This window comes from Mauremys reevesii, linkage group 19 (assembly GCF_016161935.1).
Source record: "Mauremys reevesii isolate NIE-2019 linkage group 19, ASM1616193v1, whole genome shotgun sequence".
In the NCBI taxonomy this organism is placed as follows: domain Eukaryota; kingdom Metazoa; phylum Chordata; order Testudines; family Geoemydidae; genus Mauremys; species Mauremys reevesii.
This window is the reverse complement of record NC_052641.1, coordinates 26,209,650-26,227,426: the sequence shown is the minus strand read 5'-3', so window position 1 is coordinate 26,227,426 and position 17,777 is coordinate 26,209,650. Positions and strand designations below refer to the sequence as shown.

At 45.8% G+C, this 17,777-nt stretch overlaps 1 protein-coding gene across 8 annotated transcripts in view; it reads right to left on the bottom strand.

Annotated features, from left to right (window-relative positions):
* GARNL3 (GTPase activating Rap/RanGAP domain like 3) overlaps positions 1 to 17,777 on the bottom strand; it is a 153,868-nt gene that overhangs the window by 12,373 nt on the left and 123,718 nt on the right. For all 8 annotated transcript variants that reach the window (XM_039506413.1, XM_039506411.1, XM_039506412.1 and 5 more), the window contains 4 exons: positions 8,615 to 8,681; positions 6,597 to 6,704; positions 5,254 to 5,372; positions 3,758 to 3,893 (listed from right to left, as the gene is read on the bottom strand). In XM_039506413.1, the coding sequence (XP_039362347.1) occupies positions 3,758 to 3,893; positions 5,254 to 5,372; positions 6,597 to 6,704; positions 8,615 to 8,681 (430 nt within the window). The remainder of the gene's footprint in view (positions 1 to 3,757; positions 3,894 to 5,253; positions 5,373 to 6,596; positions 6,705 to 8,614; positions 8,682 to 17,777) is intronic.

The window sequence follows — 17,777 nt, the reverse complement described above, 5'->3', positions numbered from 1 at the left end:
GTCATTCTCCAGCTGGCATCATGTACACCTACCCTGTGCCAGTCAAGGGTATGGACTTCCTTTTCCAACATCCACTCTGTAACTCCTTGGTAGTCCAAGTGGCCATGGAGCACGCCCAACACCACCACTTCCACTCTACCCCACTGGATCGTGCAGCCAAAAAAACTTGACCTTATTGGGCATAAAGTCTATTCCTCAGCAGGACAACAATTCCGCATTACGAGTTACGAAGCCATACTGGCCAAATGTGATTCCTACTCACATGCAACACTGGCCCAATTAATTGAATTCCTCCTCCCGGATAAGCAGCAGGAATTCCAATCTCTAGTTGATGAGGGCAGAGTGGATGCCACCAACGCCGCTTCCCAGTCACTGGCCCCCGGTGACAGAGACTCCAGGTAGGCTCGATGACGAATAAACCTTTCTCCCAAAAATGTCCAACTTTTTCACCTCCTTATTTTTGGGAATAGCCTCCGGTTGTCCCTGTCTTTCCCGCTCATTGACAACAGACACTACTAGTGAGTTCGGGGAAGGGTGGGTATACAGGTATTCATACCCTTTAGCAAGCACATAGTACTTGCGCTCCGCCCACTTGGAAAATGGGGGTATAGATGCGGGAGTCTACCAGAGGGTCTTGGTAATCTTGGCCTCCCCGTCATGTACTAGCAGCATGATTCTAGCAAATGCTACAGAGCTGAGGATGTCCAGGGGCTCCTTTAGCTCCTCGGTTTCTAGTCCCAAGTTCGAGGCTACCCTCCTCAAAATCTCCTGATGAGCTGTGCCATTGTCCTGGGTGCCATAGGCGGGGGTCCCATGATGGCCTCATCGGGGGATGAGGAAGAGGATGTAGGTGCAGCAAGAGTCCCCACATCTATGACCTGCTCGGCATGGCCTTCTTCCCCATCTGTTGGACATGAGGGGGTCACAGGCACGGCAGCCTCCGTCTCAGGTGGGCAGGAGACCATGGCAGAGGACTTGTCAGAGATTCCTGACATTGACTTATGCCTTTGGGGTGGCTGCGTGAACCCCACAGGTTCCAAGGGTGCCACAGCATGGGCCATTGACCCTGTGGCCATGGTAGTGCTGATAGGGAGAACCGGTGTTGCCACCTATCGGGGTTCTTGGTCCGACTCCGAGCCCAGGGATGGAGGGCCATATTCCGGAGACTGGGACCACACCAAGGCCGACCAGGTGTCTTGGTCCGGCTGTGTCCACCGCCACACTCTGAGTGGGATCTGTATGTGGGAGATAAACCACTGCGTCGAGATCCTGGTGTCTGGCATCGGCATTTGGCGGATCCACGACGGTACCATGGCAATCTACACCAAGAGTTCCCAACCGGTTTTGGCCTATAGAGCGGAAGCGGGAGCAAGAGAGTGACCAACACCGCGATGACGAGTGTTGATGCTGGTATAGCAACCTCTGGCTATAGGCCGGTGACTGATACCAAGAGTCTTGACGGAGGTTACCGCTACAGCGGCAGCAATCTGAAGGCGAGCAACATTCCCGGGACCAGGGTTGCGGGGATGAACGTGCCTCAGTAAGTCTATGCCATACCACCAGTGATTGAGGCTTTGAACCTGCAGAGTGATGGCTGGAGCCTGGAGACCTGTGCCGAAGGCTCCAATTGGTATGTTGCCCTATGTCCGAGGCATGGTGGCTCTGCACGGGCGAGCACTGGCGGGATGCTCCCTGACGTGGTGAGCGGTACCGCACTGATGGGGATTGAGGGGGTGGTCCAAGGGCAGGTTTACCCCTTGATTTGGGAGCTGCTGTCGCCAGTGTGGGCGGCACCGGGACGGACAACTATCCTGCGCTGCCTGTAGGGCCTCTGGGGTCGACGGCATTGCCAGGTGCCAGACTGTCATGCTGCTGTCCAGGGTGGCCGGCACATCCCGGGATGGGCTAACCTGCTCAACTGAAGCTAGGGTCTGACTCTCACTTGGAGGCAATGAACCACCATTCGTTGTGTCTAGGCTTGCCTCCTTCCCTCTTCTTGCCCTCCCAGTCTTCCTCTTTTTCCTGCTTGGTGCCGGGGAGGTGGATTGTCATCTGTCTGATGATGGCACCCATGGGCTGCTCCGCATTGACACCATGGTGCTGGGTGTGGAGTCCGATCTCAGATGCTCCGGTACTGGTGTCAGCACTGACTCCATAAGGAGTGCTTCAAGTTGGATGTCCTGCTCTTTCTTAGTGCGAGGCTTAAAGCTCTTGTAGATTCGACACCTATCGCTGACATGAGATTCTCCCAAACACCTTAAACAACTGGTGTGGGGGGTCACTGATGGGCATGGGTTTCTTACAGCAGTCGCAGTTCTTAAAGCCCAGGGAGTGGGGCATGCTCCATCCCAAGTCTAAGTCCCGTCTGGGACAACTAAAACACACTAAGGGAACTAATACTAGTTGATATAACTATGTACAATAGAAAGGTTTGCAATGAACAGTTCTACAAAAAAAAAGGTTTGCGGAAGCAAAGGAATGTACTAGCACCATCACTGGTGGTAAGAAGGAACTGAAAGTGGGGGGAGCCAGCGGCGCCCCTTATATCACAGCATACACACGCCACTCCAGTGGGCGCCAGACCCAGTCCCCTACGGATACCACTGAGGGAAAAACTTGTGGCATTGGTGCATGTGGCAAGCACACACACCTAACATGGAATGGACATGAGCAAGCACTTGAAGAGCTAAAATTATTACTTTCCCTGTTTTTTTCTATCACTGCTATATAGCAGCAGAAGCATATTTAACTGAGCCAGAGAGATGTACAGCAGTGGCTCTCAACCTTTCCAGGACTACCGTACCTCTTTCAAAAGCCTGATTTGCCTTGAGTACTCCCAAATTTCCCCTCACTTAAAAACTACTTGCTTACAAAAATCAGACATAAAAACACAAAAGTGTCATGGCACACTATTACTGAAAAATTGCTTACTTTCTCATTTTACCATGTAATTATAAAATAAATCAACTGTGATATAAATATTGTACTTACATTTCAGTGTATAATACATAGAGTAGTATAACCAAGTCATTGTCTGCATGAAATTTTAGTTTGACTTTGCTAGTGCTTTTTACATAGCCTGTTGTAAAGCTAGGCAAATGTCTAGATGAGTTGATGTACCCGCTGGAAGACCTCTGCGTACCCCCAGGGGTACTTGTACCCCTAGCTGAGAACCACTGGTGTACAGTGTGTGATCTTGTTATTGGGCCCTTGTCATTTCATATTTATCCCCCCTACTGTTACTCCACTGATAGTGTCATATCTAAAGTGATATTGCAAGCTCTTTGGGGCTGGGGCTGCCTAATTACTATTTTCATTCTATAAAGAAACTAATACTCCCGTGGTGAAAAGATCTGGGTGTTGGGAGCGTGTCTCAGTTCAGTTCTTAGTAGGTAATTGTCTCTTTTCTGAACCTCCCCCCATCATAACTGGTATCTTTGTTTGCAGTCTTATCCCTGAAAAACAGTTGTCAAAGATTCAGCAGGCCATTGAAACTGGATTCTCCTTCTTCTCTTCCTAGGAAAGGTCCCTCCAGAGCAGTGCTGAGGGAATATTGGCAGGAGGTGAAGTAAAGCAAGCGTGCACAACCACTTCTATGGATGAATAGAAAATTTCGGTCTTCAGCCAGGAAGGCTATCAATCCAAAATCTTTCACCATCTCCAAATTCACAAAACCAAAAGCCCAGAGGTACTGGAAATGTGGTAATTGCCAGAGTGATTCAAAGCCAACACACAACCAGCCCCAACAATACTTTACCTTCCGCTGAGGAAGAAGGAAATTCTGGCATTTCATGAGCTGTTGGAGTCTGAGGAGAACTGTTTGAACTAGTTTCCTTGGAACTGCTATTGGATGATCCACTTACTGTTCCAGTAGCTTTAAAATAAATATCTGACTGAAATGACAAATAACACATTGTTAGCATAGCAAGACTTCCCAGTTTATCATTGAGACTGTGCCCAAAGAGTTGTCCTTTAAATGGTGCAGCCACTGTATACTGATTTGCCAATGGAAAGACCTTAAAGACATCTGGAGCTGGCCCTGGGAGGATCACCCCAGAGTAAAAGAATCCTCTGGTGGTATACAGTTGGCAGAGCAGCCAGCTCCTACATGATGCCCCTACTTGCAGTTAAAGAAAGTGGCATGGCCTGGGCTTTCCAGAGGGCTGTCAATTCCTGATGGGCCCCTTGGCCCTGTTGGCAATCAGTGCACATTAGACAATGCACATTAGGGCAAAGGTGACCAGCCCAGATGGCTCCAGGAATGGGAGAAGGTCAAAAACAGCACCGAGCCATATTGGCACACTCCTGCCCTCCCAGGTATGCTGCGTGCTCCTCAAATACAACTGAGGAACTGGACCAGAGTTCAAAGGTTTGGCTCAATAACCAACTGGTGTTCATATGAAGTTAGAAAATGTAGCCTAATCTTTCCTTTACTATCATTGCTCCTCATTACAAATAGAGAATTCTCCCTCCTTTTTTTCAGATGCATATATAAGGGCTAAACACAAAACACATTGAGCCATCTTCATCCTTGAAATCATGGAATTACCCAAGGATGAAGTTGGCCTATTTGCACTTACTCCATGCACTCACACCTGGTGACTCACAGAACCCTTTACTCTGTATTCAATCAGAGGAATGTCAAGTGGAAAAGAGAAAGGAGTATTCCTAACTATGTAAAAGGAAAGAAACTGGGAAAGACATTGGAAAAGGAGCATCTCTGGGTGAGCAATGGTAATATAAATGATAGTTTTCAGAGTAGCAGCTGTGCTAGTCTGTATTCGCAAGAAGAACAGGAGTACTTGTGGCACCTTAGAGACTAACATTTATTTGAGCATAAGCTTTTGTGGGCTACAGCCTGAAGTGGGCTGTAGCCCACGAAAGCTTATGCTCAAATAAATGTGTTAGTCTCTAAGGTGCCACAAGAACTCCTATAAATGATAGTGCTGCCCTTGGATTTGAGATTTATACTCAAAAAAGGAATATGTATGGTCACTGCAGCCAATGAAATGTGCAGTCCTGTGCTTCTTTAAGATCATACATCTATGTATACTGTTTCAAATTACATATATAATCTGCACCTTAACTTGCTCATGTAGGATCAACTATTTTTGTGATTTTAATAGACTGTTCTGAAGGTGATTGTTTCCATTCTATGCTTGCACACTCAGAAGTCTGTGTTACCAGGAACTGCACATACATATTGTAATGAGACCTCACACAGGGGCCCAATACAGTTTTCCTATGTCTTACCCTTGATGCAACAAGTTGAAGTTCAGGCACCACAGCTGTGTGGACTAGGTTCCCATTCACCACTAATCGTATCTCTATGGAATCAGTAGTGAAAGCCAGGATATAAGGGAAAGCACAAACTGCAAGGGAAAAAGGGCTGCTATTACTGAGAACAATTATGAACATATATTTGTATCAGATGTTTTACAAAAGCACCTAGAGCTTTTAAAAGATTCTAGAAGTTTCCTGAAAATCTGACCTCCTCTAACATCTCCGCTCTCTAGTGTAAATATTTTAGAAGTTTTTAAACAGCCTCTAAAATGCTCATGGATGTCTAACTGCCTAAAGCCTGTGTGACTGCCTGATTCTCCATGTTTAGTAGGGTGTAGATGAAATCTCTCAAATAGAGCAGAAGGAAATGAATGGGCTGAGGAGAACAAGGAAAAAAAGCCAATGATCTCAGAATTTTGTTTCTGCATGGAAAGAATCTGTCGAAGGCTCCTTGCTTTTCTAAACTGACAAATGCAAAAATCTAGGTGAACTGGCACAGCCCTAGAACTGACTGTGACATGGCTGCATTTCTGTAACACCCACTGCTGCTCCCGTAGTGGCCAAGTACAATTCCAAACTGTAGCAGGGTGGTTACGTGCTCCTGCCCTGAGGGGTTTAAAAAGCAGCCTCCGAGAGGGCTGCAGCTCTAGAATTGGGGAAGCAGCCGCAGCTGGGTCACGCCCCAATCAGGCCACAGCTGGCCTGTATAAAAAGGCTGTGAGCCAGGAGCCCAAACAGTCTCCCTCTGCCTGTAGAGGGAGAAGGGCCTGGCTGCAGGGAGCTGGAGACAGGGTACTTGAGTGGTGCAGGGCTGAGGAAAGGCAGAGGAGCTGGGGAGCTCCAGCCTGGAAAGCCCCAGGCTACGGCCTAGCATAAGGCCAACAGGTACTGGGGGTTGCAGAGGGCAGCCTAGGGGTAGGCCAAGGCAGCAGGTCCAAACCCAACCTTGCCAGTGATGAGTAGGCTGATACTGCAGTCTGCCCCAGGGCATGGGGCTAGACGATGACTAGCAGTAGCCTTATACTGAGGTGAAGTGGGACTAGTGGGTGGGGGATCCCCAGGGAGGGGAGACCCTAAGACTGAGGGGTTACTGCCAGGGGGCAGCACCCCAGGTACAAGGGCACCGGGTCCGGGAGGGACACGGGGGCCAGAGGACAGGTGGATCACCAGCCTGCAGAGGGCACTCCGGGGCTGGAATGAGCTAATTTCTGAAAGTCACCAGCAGGAGGCGCCGCAGGGGTGAGTCCACACCTCTACACAAACCAAATGAAGATGTTAAACCATCCTACTAGGTTACTACAGTCTTTTCTTACCAATGGCATAAGGAACCTGGTTCCAACTAAAGTGGAAGTCTGATGCCGATGTCTGGACCAAAGGAGTACCCCCATTATAGGGGCATACCTTTCTGTAGTAGCAGACATCTGTAACAAAAAACATCTGTTACCTCACATAGAAAATGACACAAATTGATATTAAATAAAATGGCTTAGAAAATTTGATTATATCTTCCCATACAGCTGTTAAAACCATAAGAACATTTACTGACTACAATTTTTTAAAGGGAGGAAAAACGGGTAATATAGAATATATACTATATTGTGTCTCATCTGTGGTAAAATCCGATCTTAAGTGTCTACTTTGATGTCAAAGCTATTTATAATTTATTTTACAATTGTAAGAATTTTACAATTCATTAATCTTTTATGAAATCATGTGTTTGCTTGTTTCCTGATCCTCCATTACTTGTCTGTGGCTAGAGAGACAGGCAAGAAATGTTCTGAAGTTGAGATCAATGGCACAGTGTCTGTCAGCCAGCACGAAACACCCTTTAAGCAGTCATACATTAGCACAGTTCACACTCCCCAAAGACTGAAATGTACAGAGAGGGGAAACTTCCATATGAGGCCTGGGGGATATTAGACACAGAGGTTTTATTAATCAAATGACTTGTACACCCAGTCTCTCAGGAACTGCAGTGTTATTTTTACAATGGCTCAAATTCTATCATGGTTTTCCTGCACTGCATGTTTTTCCATCAGCAAGTGCTTCTACAGCACCTTCTTCTAATCATAATACTAGTAATTTTCCAATACTAAAAAGCAAAAAGGAAAGAATAAAAGCATAGGTCAGCCAATAAGAGGCAGGACTCCACTGACTGGCTTTTAAAATCTGGATTCATTGATTACTCAAAGAACATTATTATTGCAGTGATTATCCAATGTGACTATGAATCCCCATCTATTTCCCTAATTGCAGGATTTCTTTCAATTATTAATTATAAAAGCCAGGAATAATATGCTCAAAAATTATCAGTACATCTGCAAAGTCAAAGCTGAAATCAAGAAAGTCACCATCTTTCTATGAGTAGTACATACAACACAGATTCTAGTAAAACAGCAAACCAGCTTACAAATCCCTATTCTTTTTATTTACTCTATTTACTTGGTCTGAACTCTTGAATTTTGTCTGAAAGGATGCCATTGCTCCCTCACATGGCTAGTCTTTTGTATTAACAGGGACTTATATGGACTTCATTACTGTAACGTTTGAGCACCTCACAATTTTTGGTGTATTTATCCTCACAACATCTCTGTGCTGTCAAGAAATGCTATAACATTCATTACAGATGGTGAACTGGACAGAGACTAAGGCCCAATTTCTTAAAGGTATTTAAGCATTGCTTCACTCAGTGTTGCAGTGCCTACCTAATTTAAGACCCTAAGTCTCATTTTCAAAAGGAATTTTGGTAGTTGAGCCTAAATTCCATTGACTGTCAATGGGATTAGGCTCATAAGTGCCTGAATCCTTTTTGAAAATGACACTTAGGCTCCAAAATGAGGTGGGCATTGCAGTGCGGAGCACAGCAATGCCTAAATACTTTTGAAAAGTTGGGGCCTAATTGTTTTGCTCAAGGTTACACAGGAAGTTTGTGGAGGAGCAAGGAATTGCATCAAAGTCTCAGGCAAGAGTCCTAATCACTGAATGGTTCATTAAAGATTGTGAGGGGCTCAGACACTCTGGTAATGGGGTCATATAAGAAAGTGAGGTGATTATAATAATGGATATCTCAGAGCTGACATTTTGGTGAGTAATTAACACCAGAGGTGGTTCTCCAAAATTGGGGAATTTCATTTGTACACCTGAAAACAGAAGCCGGTAGCTGATGTTTCTATATTCTGCACAGCTTGTCATAAAACAATAATGAAAATTATATTGAAAAACTGCTAACTTAGCAATATGTAGAATCATATCCCACAGATAGGCAGACTGATATAACTCATGTTTTTAAACTTCCTTTGCTATTGCCCGGATCAAATAAAACAACACTTACAGTTATAACACAACAGTAGACCAGCTTCACCATCTTCATATACATCAATAGCTGCAACAAAATTAACCTGCAATGATAATGGGTAAGGGTAGTGGGCAGACTGGATACTGAGGTTATTACAAACTGCTTTTGAGAAAAATGCAACACTTTGTACCAGAGTCAGTGGAGATACACTCCTGCAGCTCAGAACAAAATCTGTCCTTTTCAAGTGTAGCCTTCTGTAGCTATGCCTTTATTTGACATTCATTGTAAATCCACTCTTAGTAAGGGATTCGGTTAGTTTTCCAATCAATTTTTCTATAGTAACATTATAATGTAGTAATAGAACTTATTTGGAAACACAAATGTTTAGAAAAGGGAAGTTACTTACCCTTCATAACTGGAAATCTGTAGATTCTTCAAGATCTGTAGTCCCTATCTGTATTCCACTGTGCGCTGATGTGTCGAAGAGTGGAGATTTCTAGCAAGTAGTGTCTGTCTGCGCCTACATAGTTGTTCCCCTCGGGTTCCAGACTGAAGGCATAATGGATGGTGCGGACTGACGCCTCTCCAGTTCCTCTTACTGCAGATCAGAGAGGATCCGAAGTAGAGGGGAATAAGGGCAGGTAGTGGAATACAGATAGGGACCACACATCTTGAAGAACTCCAGTTATGAAGACTACTTAAATTCCCTTGTTTCTTTGAGTGCTGGTCTCTGTGTGTATTCCACTGAGAGTGACTGACAAGCAGTACTCAGAGAAAAGGAGGATGCAGCTGGTATGGCTGCTTGCAGAACCGCTACCATAATGTCTCATGAATGTGTGGCTGGAACTCTACATCACTGCCTGGCAAATGTCAAGCAGATGTACTTGTTGGAGTAATGGTACTAAGGCTGCCTGTGCTCTTGTAGCGTGAGCCCATACCCTGTATGTGATAAGACAGTAGATAACAAAGTAGAACGCAGCCAAAGATCCACTTTGAGATCCTCTGGGAGGAAATAGCTTGTCCTTGGACTCGTGCTACTGCTGCCAGAAACAGCCTAGGTGACTGTGATTTGTTCTGTTCTCTGTAGGTAAAAGGCTACAGCTTGTCTCACATCATGGAGATGAAGTTTCCTTACTTTAATGGATGTGTGGGCCTTCAGAAAGAACACAGGTAGGTGCATATTCTGGTTTATGTGAAATTCCTAAACTGATTTAAGAGTGAATTTCAAGTATAGCTGTAGTGAGATCTTGTCTTTATGAAATGTAGTATAAGAAGGATCTGCCATTAGGGCCCTCAACTCGCTTATTTGTCTGGCTGAGATGATAGCAGCAAGATAGGGAATCTTCATAGATTGGTAAAGCATCAAGTTAGAAGGGTGGCACAGTGACTGTTGGAAGCACTAAATTAAGATACCATTGAGGGATTGGTTTTATTACTCGTTGTAAAGTTCTAATTAAAACTCTTTAAAAACTTGGAGGTGATTGGGTGAATAAGGCAGTATAGCTGTCTGATGGAGGGTGATGTGCTGATTGCTGTTGGGTGAACCTGTATGAAGCTAACGGAAAGGCCAAACTTCTTGAGCATAAGAAGGTAATGTGAGATCAGCTATACCTGCTGACTCAGGAGACTCTCAGAGCTGCTGGGCCCAGATAGAGAAGTGCTTCCACTTGATGAGACAAAATTTTCTCATGGAGTCTGTTAAGGCTGATTCCCCACTCTGGCACTTCGAGTGCAGAAGCTGGGGGCCCTGCAAGGATTCTAAAAATTAATACTGGCTACTCCAACCTGGTATTAAACACCCAAGGTCACAGTTTCTCTCTGACCTTGGATGGGTAGATGCTGCCACCACCCAAATGCAAAAAAAAACACCCTTGGAACCTAGGAAGGCTCACTGGGGAATTCCTTCCTGTGAGGTACCCTCAAGCCCTTTCACACCCCCTCTCCCCAGGGAAGAGCTCAAAAAGAAAACAAAGGAAATTAGCTGTTGCCCCCAGCTAATTAAACAACATATGCACAAACCTCTTAGGATACCAAAATCCAATCCTGTTCTTAAAAAAGGTAAATTTTATTAAAAACAAAAAGAAAGAAAATATACATCTGGAATTTAGGCTTTTGCTAGATTAAAAAAAAAGCAATTACAAAAATTAAGCATCAAGATAGCTCTCTTGGTTTAGCTTAAACGTTACAAGCAAAACAAAACCATCTGGGGTTAGCACAGAGGAGTCCACAAGCCAAAAAGAAATAAAATAACCCTAATCGTATCTTCCTGGACATTCCCTGATTACTTACATATTTGGAGTTTCAGATAAGTAGGGTTGAGGTATGATTTGATGCTTTTTCATACCTGGTTTTAAAGCTTTTCACAGCATAGCTTCAGCCCTGTCCCGCTCTGTCCCCTCTATCAGGAGAGCAACACCAGAGAAAGGGAAGTCCCCCCCCCCATTTTAAAAAGTTCTGGCCCTCCCATTGGCTCTTTTGATCAGGTGCCCACTCCCTTTCTTTTACCTAGCCAGGGAGACTTTTTAACCCTTTACAGGTAAAGCAAGCAGAGAACAGCCACCAAGAGGGACTTTATAGCTAACTCGCTGGCTGGGTGTCCATAAATGGGAGCTACCTCCCCCCTTCATTTATCACAGAGTCCACTCTACTATTAATAAGGATGGCTTGAACGTTCTGGGAACAAGAACATTGTAGAGCCGATGCCCATCCAAATACCAACCTATGAGATGAAGAATTCTGGATTGGGATGTCGGATCTTGCCTTTGTCTTGAGTCACGAGGTATGGAAAGGAATTAATGCCGACTGGTGGTCAGGCTGACATGTGCAGGAGAACTGGAAACTAGAACCTCCTGGTCCATCTGGGCATGATGAAATTGACTCATGCTTTATCACCTTGGCTTCTGTAATACTCAAGGAAGCGGTGGGACAGGTAGAAATGCATAGTTTAGGTGGTCTGTCCAAGAAAGAAGGAAAGCAGTGCTGCTGGAGAATGGCCATGACCTTCCCTATAAAAAAAAGTTACTAACCTTCGTAACTGTTGTTCTTTGAGATGTGTTGTAGGTATATGCACATCCCAAACACAATCGCCACAAAATTTCCCCTCAGTGGTATCTGTAGGGGTGGTTCGAGCCCCCTCTGGTGCTGCATCCTCACAGCACCAGTATAAAGCCCCCAGCTGACCCTGCACCCCCCTCAGTTCCTTCTTTTTTGACTAGCTTCGATGTAGAGGGGAAAGAAGGCAGGTCATAGAATGGACATATGCAACACATCTTAAAGAACAGTTATGGAAGGTTAATAACAGTTTTTTCTTCTTTGAATGATTGCACATGTGTATTCCACTGTATTTGACTCCCCCAAGCAGTTGCGCAGGTGGTAGGATCGACGTTTATGGACATGCTGACTGCATCATTGTCCCTGGACTGTTGAGTGATGGCATAATGAAAAGAGAATGTGTGTACTGATGACCAAATCTCTGCTCTGCAAATGCCTGAATAGGGATTTGTGCTAGGAATGCCACTGATGATGCTTGTGATCTTGTGGAGTGAGCAGTTAGGTTAGCTGGTGGTGGAAAACCCGCCTGATCCTAACACATATGATCCAAGATGAAATTCTCTGAGCAGAGAAAGGGAGACCCTTTATCCTATCAGCTACTGCTATGAACAGTTGGGTGAATTTACAAATGGTCTAGTCCTTTCTATGTAGAACACTAGGGCTCGTCTAACAGAATGGAGTGAAGAACCTGCCCTTCTTTATTTGCATGTGGTGTCAGATAGAAAACAGGTAGGAAGTTTGCCTGATTGCTATGAAACTATGAAACCACCTTCAGGAGGAAACTAGGGTGGGACCATACCTGCACCTTATACTTAAGGGAGACTGCATACGGAGGTTCTGATGTGAGGGCGCAGATCTCAGAGATCCTTCTGGCCACTAAGAAAGCCACCTTCCAGAGGCGGTATAATAAGGAGCATATTGCTAACAGCTCAAACAGGGGTCCCATAAGCATCAATAAGACCAAGTTCAAGTCCCAGGGAGGAACGGGCTCTTGTACTTGGAGGTATACTCTTTCTAGGCCCTTGAAGAAAAGGATAGGCATTTCATGTAAAAAAACCAGACTGGTTATCCACCCGAGGGTGGAAAGCTGATATTGGTGCAAGGTGAGCCCTAACTGAGGAGATAGCTAAGTCTTGCTGCTTCAGGTGTAATAAATACTCAAGTATTTCCTAAGTAAGTAACCCTAGTGGAGGGCTTCTTACTATTAATAGGACATGACGCACCTGCTGCAAATAAGCCTGATTTCCTGGATTTAGCCATGGAGATTCCAGGCCATCAGTGAAGGAAGCTGTGTTTTGGGTGGAGTAGCTGACTATGGTCCTGAGAGATCAGGTCCCAGTGTAAAGGTAGCAGGATTGGAGCCACCACAGAGAGGCCTAGCAGGGTGGCGAACCAACGTTGATAGGGCCATGTTAGGGCTATCAGAATGACCTGGTCCTGGTCCTGCTTGATCTTTAGTAGTACCTGTGCACGAGCGGAATGGGGGGGGGAAAGCGTAGTACAGGTGACCTGTCCATAGTAGCAGGAAGGCATCCGTGAGACTTACTGGGCTATGGCCTTGTAGGGAGCGGAACTGGTGGCACTTCCTGTTTGGGGAATCCCTCACTGCTGGAAAACTTCCCTCACAATATCCAGGAGAAGGAACCATTCCTGGTGACTGGAGAAAGACTAGGGTAGAGTACCAGACACACTGCTGTCTCCTTGAAGTCACTGGTGTACACAATCCCAAGGATTTAAGGGTTGCCCTAGAGTCCTTTAACCCATTAAGTTTCGTGTCAGTCTGCTCCGAAAAGAGCAATGCTCCCTCGATAGGTAGGTCCTGAAGGATCTGTTGGACTTCCTGTGGGAGACCAGAAGACTGTAGCCTTGAACTCCTTCGCACGGCCACTACTGAAGCCATGGACTTGGCCACCGAATCCAGGGCAGCTTGCAAGGAAGCCCTTGCTACTGATTTTCCCTCATCCACCAGCAAGGAGAACTCTTGCCTTTCCTCTCGGGGGAGCAAGCTCTTGAACTTCTGCATGGAGTCTCACATGTTGAAGTCATATCTGCCCAGCAGTACCTGCTGATTTGTGACCCCAAGCTGCAATACTCCCCTCCTCCCCCCACCCCGGCAGTAGAATAAAACTTTCTACCAAATAAATCCAGTTCCTTGGAGTCCTTTGCTATAGGTGTTGCACCTTGATGACCCTGCCTCTCTCTTTCATTGGCAGTAGATACCATGAATGTACAAGAACTCATAACCTTGGAAGGGCAAAAAGTATTTTTTCTCAGCTCTTTTTGATGTAGGGGGAAGGGAAATGGGGGTGTACAACAGGGCTCCTAATGGCCTCATTAAGAGGCAGGACTACTTTTGATAAGCCTGCCATGGCTAAAATGTTAGATTATGGGAGGACACCTTCAGTACCTCCACCTGTATGCTTAAATTTAAGGCCACCCTGTGATGGTGCACCCCATATGGCTCTATGGAAATATGCTTATGAATGGATATATATGACATAACCGGAATATGTTTTATGCTACATATGCCATGTAACATCTCTGTAAAGGTTATGATCTACTGAATCTATTCATCCTATTTGTATGCATGTGTCATTGTTGTATTTGAAGTTATGAATATTGGCTGTGTACTTACTTGATTTCTAAGTAGCCTTAGTAAAGCATTTGGTGAGCTTCTTGAGAAAGGAATGTGCAAATTAAGTGCCCAATCAAGAAATACTTAAAGGACAATGAATCTTGGAAGGCTTCAATCCACATAAGAAGTCTACCTGAGGAACATCAGGGTAGCATGTAAACAATGGCTGCTGCCTGTACAAACTGAGTTATGCACAGACATGTGACTTGCCCATGTGACTCCAAAGCTCCATCTTGGAGCGGGACTTTGCATAGGAGAGAGGAGAGGGTCTCCACCCACAAGAGAAAGTCTATTTAAACTCCTGGGAGACCCCTCCATTTTGTCTTCAGCTGGTTAAAGAGAAAGCCTCTCCACCCCCAAGGATACTTGAAAGAAATTGGAACAAAGGACAGTAACCACAGGGGGTGTGAGTGATTGCTGGACCCAGACTAGAAAGAGACTAGTCTAAAAAAGGAAGCTTACTGGAACACCACTGAGGGTGAGTTTTTATCCGTCTTCAACAACTCTTGGTGAGCCCTATACTCATCCTGGGGAGGTGACATGCTCACTCCTGACAGCTTTGTCAGGGGAGGAGGAGGAGGAGGCTAGCACTAACTGAGAATACCCTTCCTTTCTGCGTCAGCAGGATCCCACAGAACCGGGTCCTGAAATTTGGCACTGGAGTCCAGATCAGGTGTTGCCCAATGAGGCAATGGTGTTCTTCTTTCAGAGAGACAAACAGGAGTGTCTTGAACAGGAATCCTGAATTGGGGGGAAACCCCTGGGTTCCAAAAGGGCCACTGCATCGGCATAGGTGCCTAGTGACCTCTAGGATACGTACATGATGGCACCCGTGTGCAGGGTAGAAGTGTTTGGGAGAGTGGCGGGAGTGACTCATGGGACAGGAGGAGTACAACCCGACCTCCAACTCAGAATATGATGAGCCTCTATCTGGTGACCATGAAAGTGCAGTTCCCACTGGTGCTGGAGACCAGTGCCGAGGCAGAGAAGCCTGTGTCAAGACCAGCATTGTTGGTTTCGCCTTAGACGGTATTGCTGGGCCTTATACCAGACGGTAACTGGGAACAATAGGTTCCCTCTTGCCCGCCAGCACCAATACTGACAACTCCTGTACTGCCAGAGATACTAGTAGTGACAGCAATAGTCGGTCTCTGGCAGTGGCAAACGCCTCCAGTGTGGAGGGCACTGCAATAGCGCTAGTACCACGCTGCATTCCTAAAGTAGACAGTTCATCCAGTACCAGAGGCAACAGTGTTTCGTAAGAGCCAGAGGTCAATGGTGCTGACCACTGTGGTACTGAGGCAGAGGAGTGGATTGGCTTAGGTCGCACTCTATTCTGATCCCTATACTTGGCCATCTTCAGTGCCAGAGATTGTCCCCCCTCATTTGGCTGCTTCTTGTGCCTTTTTCTTGGCCCTGGTGATGGTAAACAGTGCCAGGGCTCTTGCATGGCAGAGTCCTTACCGAAACCAATGTACTCAGTGCTGAGTCCATCTGGCTCGCCTCAGAGGAAGGTGTCAGTGCCTCCTCCAAGAGTAAATACTTCAGCCTGGCCTTCTTCATGCAAGGCTTAAAGTCCCTGCAAATCTGGCAGCGGTCCCCAATATGAGCCTCTTTCATGCACTTCAGGCATCTAGAGTGCGGGTCGCTCAGGGGCATAGCCTAGTTGCAGGAGGTACAGGGCTTGAAGTCTTGAGACTGAGGCATGCCTCAGCACTGCATAACGGACCAAACTCCGCCACCTAATTGAGATACACAAACTACACTAAACTGACTAAAAACTACTTACAACTAACCAAACTATATATAATTATAGGAAAAGGAATACCACTGAGAACTTGCCAAAGCAAGGAGAACAGTTCCAGCAACCTGTCTAGGTGGTAAGAAGGACGGGAGGGGGGGTGCAGGTTCGGCTGGGCACTTTCTACCAGCATACGCAGCACCAGAGAGTGCTCGAGCCATCTCAACAGGTACCTCTGAAAAATTTCTGGTGACTGTGCTCAGGGCACATACACACCTACAGTGCAATGCACATGTGCAATCACTCGAAGAACAGTATATGCTGCACTTCCTGTTTGTCTGAGAGGCAAATGGGTCTTGGATAGGGGTTTCCCACTGAGTGAAGATGCTGTTCACCCCTGAACTGTGCAATTCCTACTCATGGTCAGTGACAAAGTACCTGCTGAGGCTGTCTGCCAGTGAATTCTGAGTTCCTGGGAGATACACCAGGTGACCACTTCTACACACAGGAGAACAGATCTTGCTCCTCCGTTTGTTTATGTACAATACAGTTGTCATAGTGTCTGATGTTGTAAGAACATTGTGAGATTGGATTAATGGCAAGAATGCCCTGCATGCTTCTCAGACTGCCTGAGTTCCTGCAAGTTTACATATATCCTGGTTTCCAAAGGCGTCCAAATGTCCTATGCTATGTAACCATCTATGTGAGCCCCCCACTCTAATAAAGAGCCATCTGAGATTATTGTTCTATGGGGTGTGGGGTATAGGAAAGGAATGCACATGCACACTTGTGCCAGTTCTTTATACCTGGTCAGAAAGGTCCTTATCTTGATGAGGGTTGTCACTAAGAATTCATGCTGTGTTTGTTCGGTATATATACTGCTTGAAGCCAAGGCTGCAGGCAGTGGAGGTGGAATCTGGCAAATGGGATCTGGACCAATGGCCAAGGGCTGTGCATAACCCGATCTATCAGGCTGCCCAGGGTGTGAATAAGGAAAATAAGCCTTTGCCCTAACTGAGTCGAAGGTCACTCCTATTATGTCTATAGTCTGAGTGAGAGTTAGAGTGGACTCCTTTATAGTGACAGAGACTCCCAGAGATGCTAGGAGATGGGGCAGCAGTGGTGCAAGTAGAGCGGTATAGTCCGGTATGCTGTACCAGTACGCTATTTATAGCCAGTACGGTGTACCAGAAAGACAAAGGAGGAGCAGAATGTGGGGCTGCCAGGCAGCCCCATGCCAGCAGCTCCTCCGGCGCAGCTGTACCACCCCAGCCCTTCCATACAGCTGCGTGTCTGTGTTGCCTGTCTGAGGTCTGTACAGCAGCCCTGCCGGTGGATGGACTCCCATGATCCTATTCGGATATTTATAAAGATCTCTTTAATATTTTTAATGAAATAAATACTACTAGGCCAACACTGGTTTGAATGATCATGAGTTAATGCAGTTTTACTAAAAGGAAGAATAAACAAAAATAGGTCTGCAACTAGGTCTTTGACTGCAAAAGGGCAAACGTTAAAAAAAAATAGGGAATTAGTTCCAGAAGTGAAGTGGACTAAAGAACTCAAGGATCTGAATGTGGAGGGAGGCTTAGAATTGCTTTAAGTCAAAGTTGCAGAAATTATCTGGATCCTGAATCCCAAGCAAAGGGAAAAACATTGTAGGGAAGGGCTGCAGACCAAAATGGATGAACAAGCATCTCAAACAGATTATTAAGAGAAAGCAGAATGCCTACAAGGAATGGAAGAAGGGATGGATCACCTTGCCTGGATCT